The 25,958-nt window shown below is 41.5% G+C and overlaps 1 protein-coding gene across 2 annotated transcripts in view; it reads left to right on the forward strand.

Annotated features, from left to right (window-relative positions):
• rftn1b (raftlin, lipid raft linker 1b) overlaps window positions 1-25,958 on the forward strand; it is a 97,401-nt gene that overhangs the window by 38,178 nt on the left and 33,265 nt on the right. The window contains exons 4-5 of one of the 2 annotated variants that reach the window (XM_084053279.1): window positions 2,798-2,906; window positions 11,391-11,862. In XM_084053279.1, coding sequence (XP_083909405.1) covers window positions 2,798-2,906; window positions 11,391-11,862 — 581 coding nt within the window. Of the gene's footprint in view, window positions 1-2,797; window positions 2,907-11,387; window positions 11,863-25,958 lie in introns of both variants that reach the window. The other variant, XM_084053278.1, reaches the window with a different exon arrangement.

The following is a 25,958-nucleotide window of genomic DNA, read 5'->3' on the forward strand; positions in this document are numbered from 1 at the left end:
TGTGGGTTCAGGTGCTCCCTGACTGAGTCGTCGTCATAGCAATAGATAAGTCGTTGGTGGGTGAGGCGTCTAACGGGAAGAAACTCAGTTGTACAATCATGACACTGCATAAAAAATATGAATGGGTTGAGATAACTTGTGCATGTTTGGCTCGTTTGAATAATTTTACTTTAAACATCACAGGCCCTTGACGTTGATGTATTTTTTATTTACTTGTTTAAAGGCAAATAGGATGTTTTTTTTTAGGACTGAGTGATTTGTTGACATGATTTATTTTTTTGTTTCATTCTGTTTTGCTGTGTTATATCCGCCAAGGAAGAGCGATAATATGGCTATGCGGTGCTTCGACACGCTTCGGCGAACACAACATAATTGCAAGCCAACCGTTTATAAATGACGTAGCAGCTGCAACACATACAAATCCCAAAGAAAGCCATTAACAGGTAATATGCAATTAGTTACCGCCTGAACTGTCAGCTCCAGCGGTAATAATAATTAGTCCAAAACAAGGTGTTCAACGCCGAAACAAAGGGAGAGCTGTCTGACCTGGCTGTGGGCAGACAGTGGGGGGTCTAGCAGGTGTGGACACCCAGGGGGATGCTGCAGGCATGCAGGTGTTTGACACTCCGTCTAACCGCATGAGGCCCCCGAGGCTGACAGCCGGCACCGTGGGCCGCATGAAAAGTCACTGTTTCACACAGTGAAGACGGACTGTGGACGGATGTGGAGGTTATTTCTGAAACTAAGAGCCATGCCTTCAGAACAGAGTCTCTCTCTCTCTCTCTCTCTCTCTCTCTCTCTCTCTTTCTCTCTCTTTCCCTCTCTTTCTCTTTCTCTCTTTCCCAACAAGTGTCACTCATTCACTCACTCACCTTTCTTGCTCACTCACTCACTCACTCACTCGCTCGCTCACACACACACACACACACGCACACGCACACACACACACACACACACACACACACACACACACACACACACACACACACACACACACACACACACACACACACTCACACTCACACTCACACTCACTCACTCACTCAGTGTCTACCTCTGATGTCCTTGAAATCATCTCGCCTAGTGGAATAACTACTGTATGGGCTTATCTATCCCTCTCTCTCTCTCTATGTCTCTCTCGCTCGCTCCTCTCGCTCCTCTCTCTCACTCGCTCCCCCCCACTCTCTCTCTCTCTCTCTCTCTCTCTCTCCCTCTCTCTCTCTCTCTCTCTCTCTCTCTCTCTCTTACTGTTTCTCCTCTGAGAGAGAGAGTCTAGCCGATCGGGTTCGTTGTGATTTATGTCACAGTCAATAGGGGAAAACACACATTTTGTGACAGCGCCTCCAGGGTTCCACTGTTGTGCCTTTGAATCTTACTACGCTATAAAAAAAATAGAATAAAAAAGCAGAGCAACTTCTCAGTGGGCTGTCATAAATGTGTCTGAGCTGCATGTTTTATTATCCGGCCCAGTTTGAGAGCTGTCTGCTGTGACAGCGATACCGTGGTGGGCAACGGGTGTCAGAGGCAGTTGCATAGCGACTGTTGATGATGGTGTGTTCTTTGGACAGCGAGGGTGAGTCCCGCAGCTGTCCCACAGCTGTGCTGTGAAGTCCCACAGAGACAGCCAGGCCCTGCACTTAATGTGATAATGCATGAATGTCAAGCAAAAAGAGGTACCGTACGCATATGCACATGGGCCACACGCGGGGATGCGCATGTGCCCTGGTGGAAATCCTTATGGCATGAGATCAGAAGCAAGAATAGCCTTTTATTCACAGGGCCTACACATACAGTGAAACACACTCGCACGCACACGCGCACACACACACACACACACACACACACACACACACACACACACACACACACACACACACACACACACACACACACACACACACACACACACACACACACACACACACACACTGTTTTACGCACCCACTGCAGGAGTGAGGAGTCCATGTAATCCTGAGCTCACGCTGGTCATACATATAACCTTTGTGTTCACAAATATACACATACACATGCACATATACAGACACACAGGCACTGTAGCACAGCGAGGAAGGGAGTGTGGATCTCATCTGCGTTGTCAACAGGATGAGAAGGCGGGAGATGGAAGCTGAAGCATTAGTCTCCTCAGGGCTAGCTTAGGGATTTCCTCCAGAGGACAAAATAGAAAAATACAGCACCATAAAAATAGATTCTCCCCGCTCAAAATACTGATATGGCCTCAGAGGGAGAGGTAGGGTGGGACAAGATGAGATTTGCATTGAATTTCTCGCATGCTCTGTTCCCCCATGTGCCTCTCTCCATGCTTATCTTTGTCTCTCTTAAGTGGTTTGTTGTACTGCACACAGGGCCAACAGTTACATTAACAATGCCACTGGATACAAAGTAATACGATTATGTTCAGCCGAGTTTACTGTCGTGAGATAGATTTGGTCCATAGTGTCCGATGTCAGATGCGTGTGACAGATTGTGTGCATGAGAGTGGCATGTGTACCCTCCTCGCATGTGCTGTGTGTGTGTTTCTATATTTACCTTCTATAGTATTTACAATTTCCCATACTTTTACTTCTACCCCACTACATCTCAGAGGAAAATATTGCACTTTTACTCCAGTATAATTATATTATACAGGACTTATACTGTACTTGTACCAGAGTATATCTACACTTCAGTATTGATACTTTTACTTACTGTAAGTAAAACATGTGAGCACTTATTCCATCACTGGTGGCTGGCATGTGGGCTGGCTGAAAGGCTGACACACTCCCTGTGGTGCTTACAGGGTGGAGAGGAGCCAGCCTGTCAGTGCTCCCTACCGCCTGCAGCTTGAAGAATGTCTGTCTGCTGACCAGGTGCCCACACCAGAGCACATCCAGGGCTACGTCAAGAAGGTAAGCCTGGGAGGGCTATGTGTCACCATCATCAACTTTTCTTGACAATTAGTTGTCATGCTTAATTGCGATTAATGATTTAACCACTTAAACCCCAATGTTGAGTCCATCAGGGATCTATACTAGTGTGACTTTTCAGTTTTCACTCTGCAAGAGTTTCCCCCCAGAATTCAGATGCTGGGGTTTGAGTGGTTAATTGAGTTTTTGCCATTGAACATTGGAACATAGTATAAATAAAAATTACAATTCTGGTTGGCCTTTAGGCTTCGTAAACAAAGAAATTGCACAGGGCAGATATTACAAATAACTTAAATAATACAAAGAAATGACTGACATATCGCATCACAACGCGTTGTGAGCTTGTAGATCGGCTGCAGTATGTTTTGAAAATGTCAACATGGAAACGATGACCTAGGAATGCACTGTAAAAAATGTCTACGACTGTAGTGAAAGTTACACTTACACAACTAATTAAACTTACCACACTGTAACATCCTGAGTGTTAATATTTAGATCAGTAGAACAGTAGGCTAAAACAGAGGGGAGGTACACAGGCAGAGGTCAAGAATTTCAAACAGATGTACGGTATCAGAGGGAAAGCTAACCCTCGTAGATCAGACACACAGGCAGAATAAATCAGGCAGGCAGGGGAACAGAGAGAATGCTGGAGAAATGGCACAAAACTATAGCCTACTCTACTAACTGGCAGAGAACAGCAAACAGAGAAGCAGGGCAGTGAAGGCCGATTCACCCTGTCGCATGACGGCATTGCAGGGCCGAAAATAGCCGACCTAAAAGCTCACGACGCGTTGCATCCGCGACACATCGCGAGCTTGTAGGTCGGCTATTTTTCCCTTTCCGACACCGTCGTGCGACGGAGCGTTAAATGAGGTTGATCAGCAGATGAGACACAGGTGTGTAGTCTGTTCTGACTGGTTGAATGAGATGATGAGTGGGCGTGACGACTCCAGAATGACAGGAGATTGACAGGCATCAACCACATTTTGGTTGACATTAAGTGAACAAAACTAGCGGTCCCCAAAATTGCTGAGACAATGGCGTAACATGTTAGGGGCCTCTCAGCCAATCATAGCAATGGGGGTGTGGTTTTGAGCTCAACTATTCCATATCCTTCTTATTCCATTATCCATGCAATTAAAATGAATGTCTGCCATATGGTATGTTCTCCACAACATTAATAGTAAAAGATTGCATTTTATTTAACTACGTTGAAACAGTGGAACTGTAAAAAACTCTTGAGTTACATGGTAACTTGAGTTACATGGTATTTAAAAAGGGTTCTTGTGCTGCAAAGATCATAAATTAAAAAAAGTTAATCGCATAAACTAATCGTGATAATTCAAACAATAATGTACCAACACAAATGTTGTTACGTAATTATATAAATAAATCAAATACATTTTAATATAAAATTAAATTAATATAAATAAAAACAAAAACAGAACCCTTCGAAACAAGTTTGAATTATTAACTAAAAGGTAAAGTGCAAAACTGGGTTCAAAGAGACAACTCCCTACTGTAGAAACAAAAAGAACCCTTCAAAATACATTTGAAATATTAATTTAACAATGGTATTACGGTATAGTGTGTGTCCCCCACTTTCTGAATTCATATTTTATGTGGAGCAACACATGGGTCTTTTTTCATTTTTAAAATGTTTTCCCTGAGAGGCTTGTTGCCCTCTAAGAAGGGCTTACACGGTTTTGCATAATTGCCTACAGTGTCTTCTTCAGTGAACACTGGCAGTCGCCTGAAGTTTTCACTCTCTGCGGCAACCACAATTTCGGCAATGATAGCAGTCAATGTGATCTAGTTTCTTTTCTATCTACGTTCATTGTTGCACAGCTGAGCCTCATGCTCCTGGTACTTTAAACTATTTTAGGACAGCTCAGTGCATAATGTCCTCTAAAAATATATAGATTAGCATTATATTATAATCACACAAATATATTGATAATCCTGATTATGCATATAGCAGGACATTCTGGATTTAGTGTAATAAGCAGAAGTAATCTAGGCTCTGCACTGATCTCCTTAACTCTAGTATTACCATCAATATAACCAGAATCAGAATCAAATTATATTGTCACATCATCACATTACAAGTAATATGGGTGAAATTATTTTGTGCAGGCCCATCAATGCAGTTAAAAGATAGATAGAGAATAGAAGTACAGTAAAGTGTATTAAGAAAAAGTGGCTAATATGCATAATAATTTAAGAGTCCATTTAAAACACAGATCAGATCAGTCTGTGCATTAAAAACACAATGATTACATTAAAAGACATACTGATTCATAATAGGCCCAGCCTCAAAAAATATAAATGAAGGACTGTGTTTGTAATGGATTTGGCAGTTCTAATAAAATCAGTCAACACGTGAGGGTGCTGCATTGAAACTAGAGTGACAAAAGATCATTACACTAAGATGAAAATGACAGTAAAACGGTACACATTATCAGAGGGTGTGGGTAGGCCTTCAGGAGGCACAGGGGTAAAGTACCTGCCCACCACTGCGGAGTGTAGCGGTTTGAATCCACCGCAGTGCATCTGGTTTTGAAGAGCATCTATACCAGTGGTGGGCAACTTTGATGATGGAGAGGGCCACTATATTTCCACACTCACTCCAGAGGGCCACATTGCATATACTGTCAGGCAGACACCTCTTATCTCCGTATCTTAACTTTCGCAATTAATGCTCTACGTCGTCATTCTATGTCACACAAAAGTAGCAAAAATAGCCGATCTACAAGCTCAAAACGCGTCGCAGCGCGGCGCGTTTTGAGATTGTAGATCTGCTATAGATCTGCTATTGATTTTTTTTTTATTGGAATCCTGAATTATTTTCGGCTATTTTTTTTATGGAATTCTGATAAGTAACATTTTTATTTAATTTCAAATGCTTTTAGTTATGCTTATGTTAACTTTATGAACTTACATACAAATACATTGGACATAAAAAAGACAATCTGTCGCATTTAGTGAAGGTGGGGGCCGCATGTGGCCCCCGGGCCGTCAGTTGCCCATGTATGATCTATACGATCACAATTGGCCTGTGTGGGGGAGGGAAGCCGGACAGGGAGTGATATTTGTCAATGCACATACTCCTCACTGGTGGGGGCTCCTCACTGGTTGGTGATCCAGTAGGGTACAACAGCAGTGGCAAGCAGTGGGAGGGATTAATGGGGATAATGACTCAATCTGAAATTATTTGCAAAGAAAATACTCGCACATCCACTTCGTTCAGATGCAGGTGCGTTGGACAGCGACAAAATGAAACAATCACGAACAGGGATTTATGAACAAAAATCCTGCACTCTGCTCTTGCTCAGCAGCATCAGCTTCCTTCAAATAGTGACACAACGTTTAGGTCCCTCTGGACCTTCATCAAGCGTGCCAGGCATGCAGCAATGTGCACTTAAACATGTGGGAGGGAAGCGTCATAGCAGTGACAGAAGAGCTTGTAAGCAGAGATGACAGAGCCAAAGGATCTGGTGTAAAAGGAAAAAAGGAGACTATAACTGTAGAGAAGGGTATCCAACAGGTTAAATGTACTACTCTGCAAAAAGTGTTAATTTAAAAGGGAGTTAAATGAACACAGGATTTTCACTGCGCAGCAAGCTTCCAGTGCTGCTCCCCTTCCCCTTCACAGAACACAAACTGTCATAGTATTTTAATTTGCTTGCTGAAAAGATTATTAACTACTTACAGTAAATGTGAACCATCTGTTATCTGAGCAACTAATAAATCCCCTCTGATCTTTTACACCCACACACTGTGCCAAGGGAAGCGAAATGCCCTCTTTCTTTTCAAAGAGTCCAATGGCTTTTCTTTTTACGAACACACGCTTTCTGGGTGGTGATTATGCCGCATCATCACGATCCAGCTGACCCTGTTTTATCTAGATACCATCAACCCCTTGAGTCGACCTTTGAAGTCTTGCTCCAAAACATTCGGCCCTTCTATTAGTCATGCAGCTGTAGTCCTACAGGACCTCATTACTGTTGGTCATCATTTGAATCTGCTGCAGTGCAACAGCAGAGCCGCTTGGAGGAAGAGGACATGAAAGAATCTATTAAAACAAAAAGATGACATGGACGAGGAGGAAGAGAGGAGAACTCCTCTCCCTCAGGCACGCTCGCTCACTCGCTCTCTCTCTCTTTGTCAGTCAGTCTGTCTACCATCCATCCATCCATCCATCCATCTGTCAATTCATTTCAATTCAATTCAGTGGGGCTTTATTGGAAACAATGTTAACATATAATGTTTACATTACCAAAGAAAAACACAAAAAATTATGTACATTTGCTGTAAACTACAAAAAATAAATAAATGTGTAAACAGAGCTGTGTAACATTGAAATATTGCAATATTGCAATCATATCTGCTGGCACACAGATATGTCAATATATGGACTAGACATTAACAATACACAGTAAGGATGAACATGCCCAAATATGGACATGCCCGACGTCAGCGCAAATCGGTACGTTGCATGCCCATATACAGTATGGAGATATCGATCCCATAGATCGCCTCCAGCAGCGCAAATCGTTGTGGTCCGCCTGCCGTCGGGCGGATCACAACCACGACACTCTGACTCAGACATAACCGTCTGTTGCGGGTGCACAGATACAGTATGACCATGGGAGAGAGGGGGGGGGCCTAGCCAATGCACAATAACCTAGCCAATGCTGGGTATCGAAACCTGAACATGCCGATTCTGTCAGCAAAATAACCGCCAATGCCGGGCAAGCTGATAAGTGAAAAGATAAGTTAAAATAAAAATAGCACATGCTCTGTTTGTATGTTCAATAGAGATCCGCAGGGTGCAGATAGATTGCAGGCATACACAGATGATTGACAGTCTTTACGGTTGGACATCTTTTTCCTGCCTCACTGTTTCTGACTTTCTGTCCATCCTGCTCTCTCTCTCTCTCTCTCTCTCTCTCTCTCTCTCTCTCTCTCTCTCTCTCTCTCCCTCTCACACACACACACACACACACACACACACACACACACACACACACACACACACACACACACACACACACACACACACACACACACACACACACACACACACACACACACACACACACACACACACACTCTCTCTCTCTCATCTTGACCTTCACACTCCTCTCCTTCTCTTGGTGCCACTTTAATAACTCACAGGGAAATAGGAAATGTGCTCTCTAGTTGAAATTGAAATGGGTTTTTTTCTCCCCTCTGCCGGCTGCTGATATTATGTTGTCTGGGGAAAGCAGGTCCCATGTTTTTTATATCAAGTTTGAGCTCCCCAACCATCATTTTTTATTAATGAAGACAAATATGAATATAGAAACAAAGAAAGAAGAATTACTGGAGACAGAAACAATGATTGTTTTTTAAATCACTTCTATATTGGACTGTATGCAGGAAATATACTAACGGGAAATGTAGGCGAAAGAGAGAGTGACAGACCCATTCCCACTGTACTCAGGTCATTTGTGAATTGACTGTGCCTCTGTACAACATGAGAAGAGATTCCATCTGGCATCTTGATAGCAACAATTATTTTAGAATCACAAATACATACATTTGAAATGGTTGTTTTTTGAAGCATGTAAACAAGAACATAATATGTTGTTAGTCTCGCGTTGCCAGACAATCAGAGATCTCCACCTACCAATACATCCAGGGACTTCTAAATGCAAGGCAGTTGCTAGAACAGCGGTGAGAATGGACGCTAACCTATGCCGTTTGGAAACCAATCATGTCACCATCCCAGTATCGAGGACCACCTTAAAGACTGAATTGGTTTTGCAATGCAGTGTTTTTTAAACTCCTCTCTAATTACTGGCTGACTTGTGAGTCTAATTTGTTGTAAACTGGTTTGAAAGTGCAATACAAATTACACAGTTTGGATTTGGACAGCAACTCAAAGGATCCTTTGACCCAGTACAATCTGTCAGGCCGTTTGGCTTCCAGCTTAATTGATTTAGATTTCAATAGCATTTTTGCTTATGAAAAAAGTTATTTTGCACACCTACTGAAATGGACAGGTGCGTTGGAGTAATGAGCTTGAGAAGAGCAAGAAATGGTAGTCCCGCACACACTGTCTTCACTTACAACAAAAATAGTTTAATGCAGATAGATACAACTTTTCGGTTGTTCAGACCGGGCGACCAAAACGTTGTATCTGCACTCCAAATCTATCTGCATATGATTGGAGTGTCTGCCACTGATCTCTGTGAATGTGGAAAACCACAGACTATTGAACACATCATCGATGAATGCCCAACCTTCAAATAACCACATTGAGTCAGCGGCCTCATTGAACTGGATGACGATACCACTTCTTGGCTAATCTCTCAAGAACAGATTCTGCTCTGCGTTTGAATCTGTTGGGGGGGTTCGTCATAACGTGTACGCACTGACCTACAAGTGGGCGTGCCTTCAGATCAGGAAGCAGGCCGCGCTTTATCCAATCAAATGTAGTGGGCGGGATTTACTGTCTGTGCTCTGCGTCCCACTAAAAACAAAACCGAAACTCATTTTTAACAATAGCGTCCTCGGAGCAGACAACCACGGAAAGATATTCACATTTTAACTTGCTCTTTTATCATAGAAACAAGTGGGCTTATAACCAAAATGATCCATGTTCTCTGGAAGAAGTGGTGTTAGTGTTCCGTGTAGAAATATTGTTAGTGGGAATGAAAACATAGTCGCACCACCGGAAGTGAAAGGCTGAAGGCAGACCAAAACCCCGGTTTCCTTGCGCACGAGTGCTACGTCGACCTCCTCCCAGAGCCAAGTGAGATAACAACAGTAAAAAACAGCAGAGGGCGCTGTTTTTCCTTTTCATTTGGCGATGGGTTCCCAGATTGCTTCTTGGCTGATGTCCCAATTGCCTGTGTAGCCCTACACGAACAAACGAACAAGTGTGTGGGTCTCCCATTTTTTGCTTATGTACTTTGTCATATATTTAGTTTTTCTGTTACTTATACAAAGCTGTTTGTGATAGAGAATGTTTTCAGTCTTGAAATAAATATATTCGTAATCGTAATGTGACTACTACCTGATCAAATAACAGATGAATTCAAATAAAAGACAAAGGAAAATTCCACCGTCAGGCCCCTATCAGAGTCAAGCCACACTATCATCATGCACCAGCATTAGACTGTTCAAATCATAAATCTCACTGACTGCAGGCATTGCCATTAAATGTGATGCAGCATTTGCTTTATCTCAACAATTCCATTTCACCATATTGGTCGGGGGAGTATGATGTGGAAGAGCCGAGCAGGCATTCATGGATATTAAACAATACAGCTGGAAACAATGTGACTGTTTTCCAATTTAATTTCATACTGAATAACCTGCGATTTGATTTGATTTCTATCCACCCCACACCCCGTTCCCCCCATGCTGCCACGCAAGATGGAGACACTGTCTCCGGCTAGGCTCTAGTGAGGGGGTAGTCGGGCCGGCTGGTGGGGATGGAGAATGGCATCATTAACATTCTGTGACAGTTAACATTTCAATCTTACTCTGTGGCAAAGTCCCAATATTGACATGAAATGCCAGATGACAATAAAATGGAGAAAAGAGGGAGCACTTGATTTGGAATGTCGTCTGGGCATATGACTGAGGTTGTGGCTCCTCCAATCTAATCAACTGCTGTATGATTGGAGTGGTAAAGAAGGGGGTGAGACAGATGGAGCAAAATGATCTCGAACACAGAGAGGTTTTTGTCGAGAAAGATAAACCCCACATCTTGATAAAGGGTCTCAGGTTAGCTGCAAAAGTTTGTTTTGTTTTGGTTATTGCCTTTTTTAATCCAATTTAGCCTTTATGCCAACTCCGATACAGGGGAGACGGGTTAGGGTCAGACGCCCAGTTTCCCTTGTTGTCGTGCGAGTTGTGGCCAGTGCCGGTTTTCAGGTGTGTAGTTGACTTACTTTGGAGTTCACAAAGTTCACAATGTTGAACTCCACATTTCAGATGCGTTGAAAGCGTTGCGTCAACCAGACACTCCACCCCCTTGCTCATATGTGAAGGAGATGCTGAATGGTGTGTCCATGCCCTTATATCATTTGTTGGCTGCAGGTGAAAGCGCACAAAAAATAAACAAACTATAAGCTAACAACACATCGTAGCACGATGCGTTGTGAGATTGTAGATCTGCTATTGGAAGCAGGTGTGGATGATCAGGGGTGTGACACGCAGACACACAAGGGCAGGAACTGAAAAGACAAGTGAGAACTCCAAAGTAAAATTGTACTAAAAAATAAAACAGGAAGCACAGTAAAACATAATTACAATGTAAAGTAGTAACACAACAGCCAAGGATTAATGGGATGCGGCTGCAATTAACTTTTTTTTAAAAGTATCACTGCATTAGCAGTGATACCGTGTGTAGAATGTTTGATATTTTTCCATACAGAAGCTAATTTTGTCACTCGTTTCCAACAGCAGATCCAAGATGCTGCCGATCAGGGTGTGATGTTTGTGGGCTTTGTTCAGGAGCCCTACGGGGCACCGTGCACAAGGATCAGAGAACCAGAAACCCCGTCCATGTCACTCCACTCAAGCCCCAGCTCTGTGCTTGGATCCCTGGACAGCTGTAGCCCCTCCAACCCCTCAAGTCCCAGGAACAAAGCAGAACCGTCGGTCCAGAGAGAGGCAGTAGATGCCGAGTCACCATGTGAAGCTGGGGAAGGAGCCCAGAGTGAGGGCAAACAGACCACTGGAAACACTGGGGACAGCGCGGGGATTGGTGTGGAGGACACCCACAGTGGGGCTTCACCTCCTGGGTCTCCGTCTACAGCAGAGGATCCGAGCAACAATCAGGAACTGAATGAGGATGACTCCCTGACTCACAATAATAACAGAGCCAACGCCACAGGAAGGAAGGAGAGGTCCAGATACCGCACACGGAGAGGTGATGGTGAGTGGAAAATCATTATCTTTCAAATTCATTATTTGACATCTTTTTCTCAATGTTTACCTGACCAGGGAAGGTTTGTGGAGAAATGTGTGAACTGCGGTATCATATTCACACAGGTACTCACTTGAGCCTCTGTTGGCTGGTGTTTTTATTGGTTGAGAGTGACCGTAAAGACCATGACTTGTTCACTTTCCCAACCTCCGATATTCTCAGCTGTACGATTCAAACAGCCTAAACCTTTTGATCACAAGCTCACTTTATTCTTAACCGACCACAGCATTGCTTTTGTTGTCTGCAGGGCTTTATACGGTTTATGTTATGTAAAGCTGTACTTTAAGGCTACTTAAACAAACAATGGTATAGAGCCATACTAGATTACACTTGAAATGTGTGAAATGGCAGCTGTGAAAGACAAGTGTCATTTTTCAGCACAAGCTTTAGGTATAATCCTCTATCCTTTACACAAATGGAATCTTCTTATAGACAGTCATTGAGGCAGAGAGTCCAATTCTCCATAACAGTTTGTTTCGATGTTTTTTGGGAGACCACAGATTTTATGGCTTAATTTCTCTCTATGCAACGGTATCAGGGCAGTGCCAATCTTTATTTTGTTAATCATGAAAGTGCCATTTTCTGTGCAAATGTAGCAAACAGTACCATAGTCATGTACAGTTTGCGCTGCATTTCAGATTAACAGATGGAGACTCTCACACTCTGTCCACTCCACATTTGAAATATCCTGTTTGTGAAATGTGTTTTTAGAATGTGCGAACTGTGCATTGGTGACACCTGCCTGCCAATGTGTGTGTGTGTGTGTGTGTGTGTGTGTGTGTGTGTGTGTGTGTGTGTGTGCGTGTGCGTGTGCGTGTATGTGTGAGAGCATAAGTGTCTTCAGCCAAATGTGTGTGCATACATAATATAAGTAACACACTTGGCTCCATGGCAGACCCCAGTCCAACGTTCCATCTGGGCTTGCTCACAGTGCGTTTAGCAGTGAGATAATGCCTTATTGCTACAATCTCTACCTCCCATAGACTCACAGCCCACCCACCACCAACCAGAAAAAAACCTTCATCCCTCCAAATCACTACACCAACACCAACACCCTAGCATAGCAGCCAGTGTGTGCCAGGCCCCCATGTCCCTCTCGGTTAATGCCCCGTCTGCTGAGAAGGTCCCCCAGAGTCTCAGCCACCGGCTTGCCTTGTCCGCCGTAATCCTGGCAGCTCGAGGTGTGTAGAATGCAGTGGAGCAATGGAAGCCCACCCCGAGTCTGTGGCTTATGCTCGAGAGTGAAACGGAATCTGGTGATTGAAGCTGTGGGTAGAAACTGTGACCAAATAAGATGGAGGAATCAGATCATTGGAGGGTTGAAAGCACATAGAATCCTGGTGGGAAAACAGATGCCGGGTGGTGGTAGCTGAGAAGTGCCAGGGCAGTGATCACATTGTACATTATGTGACCACATCCTCTTCTAATCTCATATCTTGAAATGCATGCATGCTATTATCATTTTAAAAGAAAATGAAACCAATGCGCAGGAGGTGGTCATGTAGGATGGCCTACAACAGGCATCAAATCAAATAAATGAATGATAAATAAATAAACAAATAAATAAACAAACAAACAAGCAAACAAATAAAAGATGTCAGGATGGTGCTAAAAAAGCCACTAAAACACAACTCTATGAATTAAACAGGAAGGAAAAGAGAGTCTTATGTCCGGCTCGATCGTTCAACCTGGTAATTAATACGTGCAATATAGGGCCCGATGTGTTCTGTTGTTCAGACACTTGTGAGGTTGGGATCCTGAGATTTATCCTGTGATCAATGTTGTTGATGGAATCGGCAGTCTGGCAGCTCAGGTTATAGAGGTGGATGATGAAACCATGACATGCTGTGTTGGACAGTGTTATTACCAGGGTGTGTGGATGGGGGGGGGGGGGGGGGGTACTGGTAGTGGTGGTGACGGGAGGGATTTGGTGTTGACCTTGTCATTTGGACAGTCAGTGCCCCTGTCGGATTATCGTGATCTCATCAAGCTAAGAAAGTGACATGTTTTCAATGTCCTAATGATGCTTGCGCTTGTTTGCCTGTTTGCCTCCCGCCACAGAAGACAAGATGTCGGTTGGCTGCTCAGAGTCTAGACTGAAGGCCTTGTCTGTCTGTCATCAGATGATCCAATGTATTCAAAGGGCTTAAGAATATTAGGGAGGCAAACTCAGTCTACTGAATGTACAGTGTGTATGTGTGTTTTGTATATGTGTATATGCAAATGTGACTGTCTGCATGCTGTGTGAGTGTCAGTTTTGTGTGAACCTGTGCACGTGGGTTATGTGTGTATTTTCATAGGCCAGACATGACCCTAGGGTACTCAAGTAAAGCTACACTATAAATATTTGTTTAACCTTGAGGCCCTGATAATGAAAAGTATCAACTCTATTGCTGTTTGCACAGGGTGTCACATGGGAACTATGTTCATGGCCAACCTGTCTGAGACTGCAATATCACTGGAAAATGTGCAGCAGTAACATTAAATTAACCACTTTCACCCTGGCGTCCCAAAATATTTAGAAATATTTCATTTTTTCCCCCTCAAACTCTTTCAAGTATAGGGTTTATATGGTTAAAACCAATTAAATTAAATTAATCTTTTTTTCCTTTGTATTGTTATTGTTTTGTTAATCTATGTGATTAAGTGATTAAGTGATTAACTATGAAATGACAGTGGAATAAGGTATAATACAATACAAAATAAATAACAATACAATTATCTGAACAGACAATTTCCACGACTTCACCCATTTTCAACTTATCTTGATATAATTGGTCCTCATTAATGCTCATGATAAAATGGTAAAAAAAAAACGATTTGGTCTGCGTCTCATAGGAGGGCTGTGGACACTTCAGAAACCGGCCTACCAGTGACATCATCGTTTGGCAGATAATGTTTTCCAAACAGAATTTCAAAACTTTTATTTGATTTTTTTATTAACGTGAGAACAATGGCTTTCATTATAGCATGCTAGCTTTTCAGGAATAGAGAGCCTGCACTTTCTATAAGCTTGGATTCCCCATCGATGATGTCACTGGTAGTTGGGTTTCTGAATGTCCACAGCCCTCCTCTGAGACACAGACTGAGTAGATTTATTTTTCAACCATATTATAATGAGCATTAGTGAGGACCAATTATATGAGAAGATACATTGAAAATGGGTGAAGTCATCCTTTAATATAGTATTATCCCAGCAGTCAGAAAGATAACATTTAATTTCATACATTTTAAATAGCTCATACTGTATTATATAGCTCATATTAATATTAATATTTACATTACTAAATTGATTATTTGGTTACTAAATAATCATTTAATGACTCAAGTTTACACACAGGCCTGTTGGTGAGATCAGATGGCCCATTCAGATTCCTCCAATTTAAGGATTTAAGCTGGTGACTTCCAAGTGACTGGACTTCCAAATCCACTTATCTAAATTCTAGTTTCTTATACAGACATTAGCTTGGTACTAAGACAGTGGGGAGACAGGGCAAAGTTTTTATTTCTCTCTTTTTAAAATTGTTGATTGTTTTTTATTTAATGATTTTTTTCTTAAAATGTAATCAAATGTCCAAATGGATGATGGTCCTGTTGGCAACAATAGAATCAGTGTCAGTAGTAAATCTGGTTAAGTTTGGTTGCTATCTAATTACACTATGATTACAGAATTAGGGGCCTGTAACCTAAAACCTTACTATGCTTATAATTGATTTACTGGAAACCAGTCATAAGCTCACACAGATGATTCCTGTACCACACAGCTGACCGGGCTCCTCCAGGGGTCCAACCTTGGTCCCCTCCTTTTCCCCCTCTAAATCTCTTTTCCGAAAATAGACGATCTTCTCACAAAGTGTTACACGCAGAGCTTATAGATCTGCTATCTTCGGTGAATATTTGCCTATTTTTGCCAAATGTTTGCCCGACATGCCCAGAATAGGGATAGGGTTCTGTGGTTAAGTACTGCAGTGCTTTTGCCCTGCCTACCGTGAAAGGACCTGTTTGTTAAATTCATAGTTCATACTCTAGTGTGCCTGAAATAATCTGGTCAATTATTATTCAAGTTAATGTATTACAACACACCAGAGCAATACCAGTTTGTAGAGGATAGATGAACTGCCTATTGTCCTAGTCATAATATATGTCCTAGTCATAACATGTGTCTTAATTATAATGTGTCCTAATCATAACATGTGTCATAATCTGTGTCCAAATGATAACATAACAAATGATAATCATAACATGTGTCCTAATCAACGTGTCATAGTTATAACATGTGTCCCAATTATAACAAGTGTCCTCCTAATCATAACTTGTGTCCTTGTCATAATATTTGTCTTTGTGATAACATATCCTACTCATAACATGTGTCCTAGACTAGATATAGGCAAATGTGTGTCCTAGTTATGACAAGTGTCCTCTAGTCATACTATTTCTCCTAGTCATAACATGTCCTAGTCGTAATGTGCATAAGCAGATGCGTTGGTGTACATTCTACTGTGATTCTACAACTCTTGAGAGTAGAATTTCCCTGAACAAGATTTAGGGAATATGGTGGCCAGCCATCACATCAGTCAGGCGAGCCGGAGAAAAACACACTGTAATAAATGATTCATTATTCCTCTGTGTCTGTCTGATGGAGTGACAGACAAACCAAAAGGATTGCACCATGGATCCCTCTGCATTTGAGGCGTGTGTGCATTTGCTCGTGTGTGCGTGCGTGCATCTAACTGTCTGTAAGTGTGCACGCATGTTTTTGTGTCTGTGAATAGATGGGTGGCGCGTGTTTTTGTGTCTTTGTGTCTGTGAATGAATGGGTGGCGTGTGGGTGTGGTGCATTCTGCCCATCAATCTGTTTCACTTGGGAGTGACAGTCCAACATTTGCATTCCAAAGAAAGGTGAAAATGCTACCAGGCTTGATTTGAATTGCTGCTGCCGAAATCGAATCCCATTCGCATGTGGCCTTTTCCCTCCAGAGAAGGGGTAAATCAAATTCTCCCTACAATGATTTATTATGATATGAGTAAGCACCCGTGACATACTGTGGGCATAGTATTTTCACGTTTGTTTCTGCCCCTGGGGTCCACTGCATTATGTATATATCTGCTTCATCTAAACAAGAGGTTGCTGGAAAGCTTTTAATGCATTATTCAAGGTTATACGATGCCCAACTCAGTTACTATTACACAAACGTTAAGTCACTTAGCATAAAAGAAGGAATTTCAGTTTAGTATGAGCCATGAATATGGTCAAATATGTTACAGCTCCTGCACTAATGAAAGTACTCTTATTGTGCGCTTAAGGCATACATGCAGGCATACACTGTAAGGCATACAGAATCAGAGGGCCATTAGGATGTAACGGTAAAGTGGGAGGGGTAACATCGTTGAATTTTATGTTAAAAAGCCTACTTTTACCACATCTTCAAGTCCACCACTGATCGCTTTTATACTTATATAAATTGTGTTTTGTTATTGTATATACTGTCAAACCAACAAGCAAAAAGTGTCCACACCAGTGTTTCTGAACAACAATCTCTGAAGAAGACCTTATCTGGTCAAAACGTTGGTTGTCTTTCAATTATTTTTTGCATCGTTGCTACGAGTGTGCAGCCTTTTTCTTCATTTTAAGTTGTTATTATTGTTATTATGTTAGTATTATACAATCACTGTTGTCACACAACTATATGTCTTGATTCGGGGTAATAAACGGTAACAAAATGATAATGACCCGGGGTTATTGTCACATTGTTATGATGTCATGATTCAAAGTGCTAAATAAAAAAATAAGGCTTCCAAAAAGGCTTAACGGCTCTGATTTCCTTGCAATTTTAAAATGGTTTAGGATTATGCACTTTCCAATTAACAAGTTAATTGGCACTATATATAAATCCTGAAAACAAGTGTCACATTGTGCAAATGTGTGTTGTTAGAAGTCATTGGCTGGTTAACATTACAGAAGTTTTAGAATAATGGAGTTGAGTAGTTTTGCTTTTCTGTGTGTGTGTGTGTCAGGGGCGGACTGGCCATTTGGCATACCGGGCAAATCCCCCCCCCCCCCCCCCCGTTGACAAAACGCCCCCCCCCCCCCCCCCTGTTGACAAAACGGCCCGGGGGGTGGTGGGCCGGTTCCTTCTGGTTGGAACCGGCCCACTGCTTTTATAGATTTCAGGGTAAAAAGTACAAACTTTGGCAGGCTACTAGTCCTACATACTTACGCCTAGAAACCCCATTCAAACTTTAAAATGTTCATCTTACTGTGAACAATGTTTGCCTGAAAACGAATCTTTGAAATGTTTCATAGGTTTAGAAATGTACTCCTTTAAAAGTTTTGGTACCTCAAACAACGCTTTCACCTAGAAACTCCATTCACACTTTTCATAATTCATCTTACTGTGGACACAAATGTTTGAACTTTTTACTTTGAAATGTTTTGTAGTTTTTGAGATATTTAACTTTAAGCGCCCAATGCATTGTCAATGGCAATGGATATAGAGCACCGAAGTCTGAAGTCACTGCCAGTAGAGGGCGCTGTTCCAGGATTCGTGGCTTTATTTTTTGTGTTGAAATCCCCATTTGGGAATCTTAAGAACTGTGTTCCAAACATAAACACACCACCCTGGCGTTTTTGTCAGGGGGGTGGCTACTTTAACCTATAAACTTGATTCACAATTTAAAAATTCCACCTTACTGTGGACATGTATGCTTGAGATTGACACAGTGGTTCTTACTTATCATGTTCACTTGCGTGCTATTCACTGAAAGATTAGATAAAGGTAAAAGTGGCAGGTAAAAGTTGGAAAAAAGATCTGGCTGGATTTGAACCGGGATCCTTCTTGTGGCAAGCCCTGTATCTAAACCACTGCACCACGATGGTTCATACTTATGCTGTGCACTTGCGTGATCTTCAGTGAAAGATTAGATAAAGGTAAAAGCCCCAGGTAAAAGTTGTAAAGATGTCCTTGCTGGTTTTGAACTCAGGACCATCTGTGTGCAAGGCCTGTATCTTAACCACTGCTCCACCATGGTTAATACTTTTTTAGGTCTCTTGCACATTCTTCAGTGAAAGATTAGATAAAGGTCCAAGAGTCAGGTAAAAGTTGGGAAAATGTCCTAGTTGGTTTTGAACTGTGAACCTTCTGGTTACAAGCCCTGTATCTAAACCACTGCACCACAGTGGTTCTTACTCAATCTGTTCACTTGCGTGGTGTTCAATGAAAGATTAGATAAAGGTAAAAGCCAAAGTTTGTACTTTTAACGCTTAAAGTTAAATATTTCAAAAACTACAAATCATTTCAAAGTAAAACATCTCAAGGATGCATGCCCACAGTAAGGTGGAATTTTTGAACTGTGAATGGAGTTTCTAGGTGAATGTATTTTTTTGAGGTCCCAAAATCTTCCATCGACCTCCATTATAAATCTCTGAACTTTTAAAGGAGTACTATTCTAAAACAATGAAACATTTCAAAGATCCCTTTTCAGGCAAACATGTCCATATTAGGATGAACATTTTAAAGTTTGAATGGGGTTTCTATTCTATATATGACATTTTTGAATCATTACAGTCAGTTCACCTTCTTTTGGGTCTTGAGTCGACCCAATTACTCCCGCAGAGACATAAAATTTCTCTTTTGGGCCTTGAGTCTTGGGACTCAAGGCCCAAAAGAGAAATTTGATGTCTCCGCGGGAGTAATTGGTTAGACTCAAGACTCTTTTGGGTCTTGAGTCTTGGGACTCAAGACTCAAATCCTGGAAATCAAATCCTGGAAATGACAAATCAGCATGTGTGGGATTTGAAGGTGCAAGAGTCAGGTAAAAGTTGGAAAAATTTCCAAGTTGGATTGGAAATGGGAACCTTCCGGTTGTAAGCCCTGTATCTTAACCATTGCACCACAGTGATTCTTACTGACTTTGTTCACTTGCGTGTTATTCACTAAAAGATTAGATAAAGGTGCAGGAGTCAGGTAAAAGTTCAAAAAATGTCCTTGTTGGATTTAAACCAGCAACCTTGTGGTTATAAGCCCTGTATCTCAATCACTGCACCACTGTAATTCATCCTAATTCTGTTCACTTGCATGTTCTTCATTGAAAGGTTAGATAAAGGTGAAACAGCCATGTAAAAGTTGGAAAATATTGCTTGTTGGATTTGAACTCAGAACATTCTGTGTGCAAGGCCTGTATCCTATCCACTGCTCCACCATGGTTCATCGTTTCTCTGGTCTCTTGCAGGATGTTCACTGAAAGATTAGATACAGACCACAAGAGTCAGATAAAAGTTGGGAAATGTCCTGGTTGAATTTGAACCGGGAACCTTCTGGTTGCAAGCCCTGTATCTAAACCACTGCACCACAGAGGTTCTTATTATTCTGTTAACTTCCGTGGTATTCACTAAAAGAATAGATAAAGGTGAAAGCGCCAGGTAAAAGTTGAAAAGATGTCCTCGCTGGTGTTGAACTCAGGACCTTCTGTGTGCAAGGCCTTTTTTTAACCACAGCTCCACCATGGTTCATTTTTTCTCTGGTCTCTTGTACGCTCTTCACTGAAAAATTAGATACAGACCACAAGAGTCAGATAAAAGTTGGGAAATGTCCTGGTTGAATTTGAACCGGGAACCTTCTGGTTGCAAGCCCTGTATCTAAACCACTGCACCACAGAGGTTCTTATTATTCTGTTAACTTGCGTGGTATTCACTAAAAGAATAGATAAAGGTGAAAGCGCCAGGTAAAAGTTGAAAAGATGTCCTCGCTGGTGTTGAACTCAGGACCTTCTGTGTGCAAGGCCTGTATTTTAACCACAGCTCCACCATGGTTCATTTTTTCTTTGGTCTCTTGCACGCTCTTCAGTGAAAGATCAGATAAAGTTGCAAGAGTCAGGTAAAAGTTGGAAAAATGGGTGGCACTTTACAATAATGACCCGTTATAAAGCATTTATAAACGTTTATAAGTAGTTTGTAGACTATTAACAAATCATTAACAACCTGTTTGTTGACATTCGTAAATGATTACTAAAACCTTTATAACTACAGTTACAAATCATTTGTAAAGTATTAGTAAGTAGTGAACTATTCATGAATAAGCCATTTATATACATCTGTAAAAGATTATTAAATCATTTGTAACGACCCATTCTAAAGTATTTATAAACGTTTATAAGCAGTTTGTAGACTATTAACAAATCATTAACAACCTGTTTATTGACATTCGTAAATGATTACTAAAACCTTTATAACTACGGTTACAAATCATCTATAAAGGTATTAGTAACTATTCATGAATAAGCCATGTATAATACATCTGTAAATGATTATTAAATCATTTGTAACTGATGTTACATAATATATACAAGCTATTGGTAGCTTGTTCATGTTTAACATATGCTTTGTTAAACATTCCTAAAGTATCTATAAATCCTTAGTACATGTTATTATGTGCCCTATAGTAAAGTGAAGACAGTTCATCATTTACAACTGTCTGTTAATGTGTTTGTTCATGTTTAACATGCTTTGTAAAACATTCCTAAAATATCTATAAATCCTTTGTACATGTTATTATGTGCCCTACAGTAAAGTGAAGACAGTTCATCATTTATGACTGTCTGTTAATGTGGACTTTCTCCTTACCTGTTGCAAACTACCTGGCTTTCATGAATGCAGACACCAAACAATTACTAGAATTATCATTCATGTTAAGCAAATGATGCGTAAGACATTCGTAAAGAGTATGTAAACCATTTGCAGACGTTATCATGAGCCTGAGCCTAGTTGCTTCTTTTGGACTTGTTTTCATAGACCTGTCCGCTTGTTTCTTTTGCAAAATCTGGCAACACACTGATTACCTGCATTACACCTGCAGTAGCCTACTAGGGAGGAAGTGAACAGTGATGCAGTTGCAGAGTGGACAGAAATATGTCTAATTCATGTTTTATGTGTTTTAACTGTCTTGTTGCAGGTGATCGAGGTAACATAAAATGGCTAATCTTACACACATGAAGTAGCATTATGACTAGGGGGTATTTTGATGGTGGCTGTTTGTATCCACAATGTTTGTTTTGATGTGTAGGCTAGTAATGTCCTCCATGCTTAGCAGTTTAGCTTAGCAGCTAAAGCTAACTTGCACTGGGAGGTGGTGACTGCAGAGGCTCCAAGCTGCTACTCTGTGATTCTGTTGTGATTAATTTCTTTGTTTAAATGTCAGTGTGTGTGCTGTGGCCAAGAGTTGCTACATTTTATATCTTAATAAATTGTTGTATACTTGTATACTATATAACGTTACTTTTGCCACTTTTTGATGTCACATGTTTTACTAATCACTGTTAAACATGAAATAATAATGCATAGTCTTCACTTTACAACAAGGCCCATGATAACGTTAGCAAATGGTCAACACACTCTTTACGAATGTCTTACGAATCATATATTAAACATGAAAGATAATTCTAGTAATTGTTTGGCATCTGCATTCATGAAAGCCAGGTAGTTTGCAACAGGTAAGGAGAAAGTCACATTAACAGACAGTTGTAAATGATGAACTGTCTTCACTTTACTATAGGGCACATAATAACATGTACTAAGGATTTATAGATATATTACTCTACTCAGAGTCATAAGTTTACAAAATGTACTAAAGTACAGTGAACGTCTGTGCGGTTTGTCTTCATCACTGAAAATAACGTACATGTAAACTGATATAAAACTGCTGTCATGTGCAGTTGGGGTGAAGAAACACAACCATTTCACTCCTAATAATACCTATTTGATTTGACATCCTGACTTGCTGCTGTAGCTGAGGCTTGAACCTGTTACCTGCGGCTCACTAGTCAGTGACTCTATCCATTCACCTACAGCTGTTTCCTTGGAATCTGTGGTTCTGAAACGTTTTGTTGTCAACCCCCCAAATTGACATGTATTTGGGCAGTGGACCCCAATGTGAAAAGAGGTAGTGTCAGGGCCCCCCATGAAAAAGATTTATATTTATGCTGTAACACATTTTTTTAAAGTTATTTGTCTTGTTTGTTGTTCAAGTCAAAGCACCAGGAAGGCTGTACTTGTCAGCCATCTGTTAGCTCAATGGGTTGAGATGCAGTATTCATGATCCAGAGGCCATAAGTTCAAATCCCATTGATGTCTTTCCTATGATTCTTTCCTTTGCAGACTGGCTTCCAGAAGATCAACTGAAAACTACCAGGAAGGCTATATTTGTCATCCAACTGTTAGCTCAATGGGTTGAGACGCAGTATACATGATCCAGAGGCCATGAGTTCAAATCCCATTGATGTCTTTCCTATGATTCTTTCCTTTGCAGACTGGCTTCCAGAAGATCAACTGAAAACTACCAGGAAGGCTGTACTTGTCAGCCATCTGTTAGCTCAATGGGTTGAGACGCAGTATTCATGATCCAGAAGCCATGAGTTCAAATCCCATTGATGCCTTTCCTATGATTCTTTCCTTTGCAGACTGGCTTCCAGAAGATCAACTGAAAACTACCAGGAAGGCTATATTTGTCATCCAACTGTTAGCTCAATGGGTTGAGACGCAGTATACGTGATCCAGAGGCCATGAGTTCAAATCCCATTGATGTCTTTCCTATGATTCTTTCCTTTGCAGACTGGCTTCCAGAAGATCAACTGAAAACTACCAGGAAGGCTGTACTTGTCAGCCATCTGTTAGCTCAATGGGTTGAGATGCAGTATTCATGATCCAGAGGCCATGAGTTCAAATCCCATTGATGTCTTTCCTTTGCAGACTGGCTTCCAGAAGATCGACTGAAAAGTACCAGGAAGGCTGTACTTGTCAGCCATCTGTTAGCTCAATGGGTTGAGACGCAGTATACATGATCCAGAGGCCATGAGTTCAAATCCCACTGGTGTCTTTACTATGATGCTTTCCTTTGCAGACTAACTTCTAGAAAAACAAGTTATAACCACCAGGAAACCTGTAACTCTCAGCCAACAGCATAGCTCAACTGGTAGAGCGTCTGTCCAATAACATGACTTGACTTGAGTGGGTTAGATTCCCACTCAAGTCAAGTGTCCCCGGTAACTTGGGGCAACGGATAAATTGACTGATATCCTTAGTGATGCTTCCTTTTGCAGACTAACTTCTAGAAAAACAAGTTAAAACCACCAGGAAACCTGTAACTCTCAGCCTACAGCATAGCTCAACTGGTAGAGCGTCTGTCCAATAACATGACTTGACTTGACTTGACTTGAGTGGGTTCGATTCCCACTCGAGTCAAGTGTCCCAGGTATCTTGGGGCAACGGATAAATTGACTGATATCCTTAGTGATGCTTCCCTTTGCAGACTAACTTCTAGAAAACAAGTTAAAACCACCAGGAAACCTGTAACTCTCAGCCAACAGCATAGCTCGACTGGTAGAGCGTCTGTCCAATAACATGACTTGACTTGACTTGAGTGGGTTCGGTTCCCACTCGAGTCAAGTGTCCCAGGTAACTTGGGGCAACGGATAAATTGACTGATATCCGTAGAATAACTTGTAGGAGTGTGCTGGTTCAAATCCAGTACAACCCAGGACCAAGCGGTCCTGGGTTCGATTCCCACTAACGTCAAGTCCCCGGTAAATTGGGGCAGCGGATAAATTGACTGATATCCGTAGAATAACTTGTAGGAGTGTGCTGGTTCAAACAGATAAATCAGTCAATTTATCCGTTGCCCCAAGTTACCTGGGACACTTGACTCGAGTGGGAATCGAACCCACTCAATTCAAGTCATGTTATTGGACAGACGCTCTACCAGTCGAGCTATGCTGTTGGCTGAGAGTTACAGGTTTCCTGGTGGTTTTAACTTGTTTTTCTAGAAGTTAGTCTGCAAAGGAAAGCATCACAGTAAAGACACCAGTGGGATTTGAACTCATGACCTCTGGATCATGTATACTGCGTCTCAACCCATTGAGCTAACAGATGGCTGACAAGTACAGCCTTCCTGGTAATTTTCAGTTGATCTTCTGGAAGCCAGTCTGCAAAGGAAAGAATCATAGGAAAGACATCAATGGGATTTGAACTCATGGCCTCTGGATCATGAATACTGCGTCTCAACCCATTGAGCTAACAGATGGCTGACAAGTACAGCCTTCCTGGTAGTTTTCAGTTGATCTTCTGGAAGCCAGTCTGCAAAGGAAAGAATCATAGGAAAGACATCAATGGGATTTGAACTCATGGCCTCTGGATCATGTATACTGCGTCTCAACCCATTGAGCTAACAGTCGGATGACAAATATAGCCTTCCTGGTAGTTTTCAGTTGATCTTCTGGAAGCCAGTCTGCAAAGGAAAGAATCATAGGAAAGGCATCAATGGGATTTGAACTCATGGCTTCTGGATCATGAATACTGCGTCTCAACCCATTGAGCTAACAGATGGCTGACAAGTACAGCCTTCCTGGTAGCTTTCAGTTGATCTTCTGGAAGCCAGTCTGCAAAGGAAAGAATCATAGGAAAGACATCAATGGGATTTGAACTCATGGCCTCTGGATCATGTATACTGCGTCTCAACCCATTGAGCTAACAGTTGGATGACAAATATAGCCTTCCTGGTAGTTTTCAGTTGATCTTCTGGAAGCCAGTCTGCAAAGGAAAAAAATCATAGGAAAGACATCAATGGGATTTGAACTCATGGCCTATGGATCATGAATACTGCGTCTCAACCCATTGAGCTAACAGATGGCTGACAAGTACAGCCTTCCTGGTGTTTTGACTTGAACAACAAACAAGACAAATAACTTTAAAAAAATGTGTTACAGCATAAATATAAATCTTTTTCATGGGGGGCCCTGACACTACATCTTTTCACATTGGGGTCCACTGCCCAAATACATGTCAATTTGGGGGGTTGACAACAAAACGTTTCAGAACCACAGATTCCAAGGAAACAGCTGTAGGTGAATGGATAGAGTCACTGACTAGTGAGCTGCAGGTAACAGGTTCAAGCCTCAGCTACAGCAGCAAGTCAGGATGTCAAATCAAATAGGTATTATTAGGAGTGAAATGGTTGTGTTTCTTCACCCCAACTGCACATGACAGCAGTTTTATATCA

Source organism: Gymnoscopelus microlampas (assembly GCF_963454915.1).
Source record: "Gymnoscopelus microlampas genome assembly, chromosome: 3".
Taxonomy (NCBI): domain Eukaryota; kingdom Metazoa; phylum Chordata; class Actinopteri; order Myctophiformes; family Myctophidae; genus Gymnoscopelus; species Gymnoscopelus microlampas.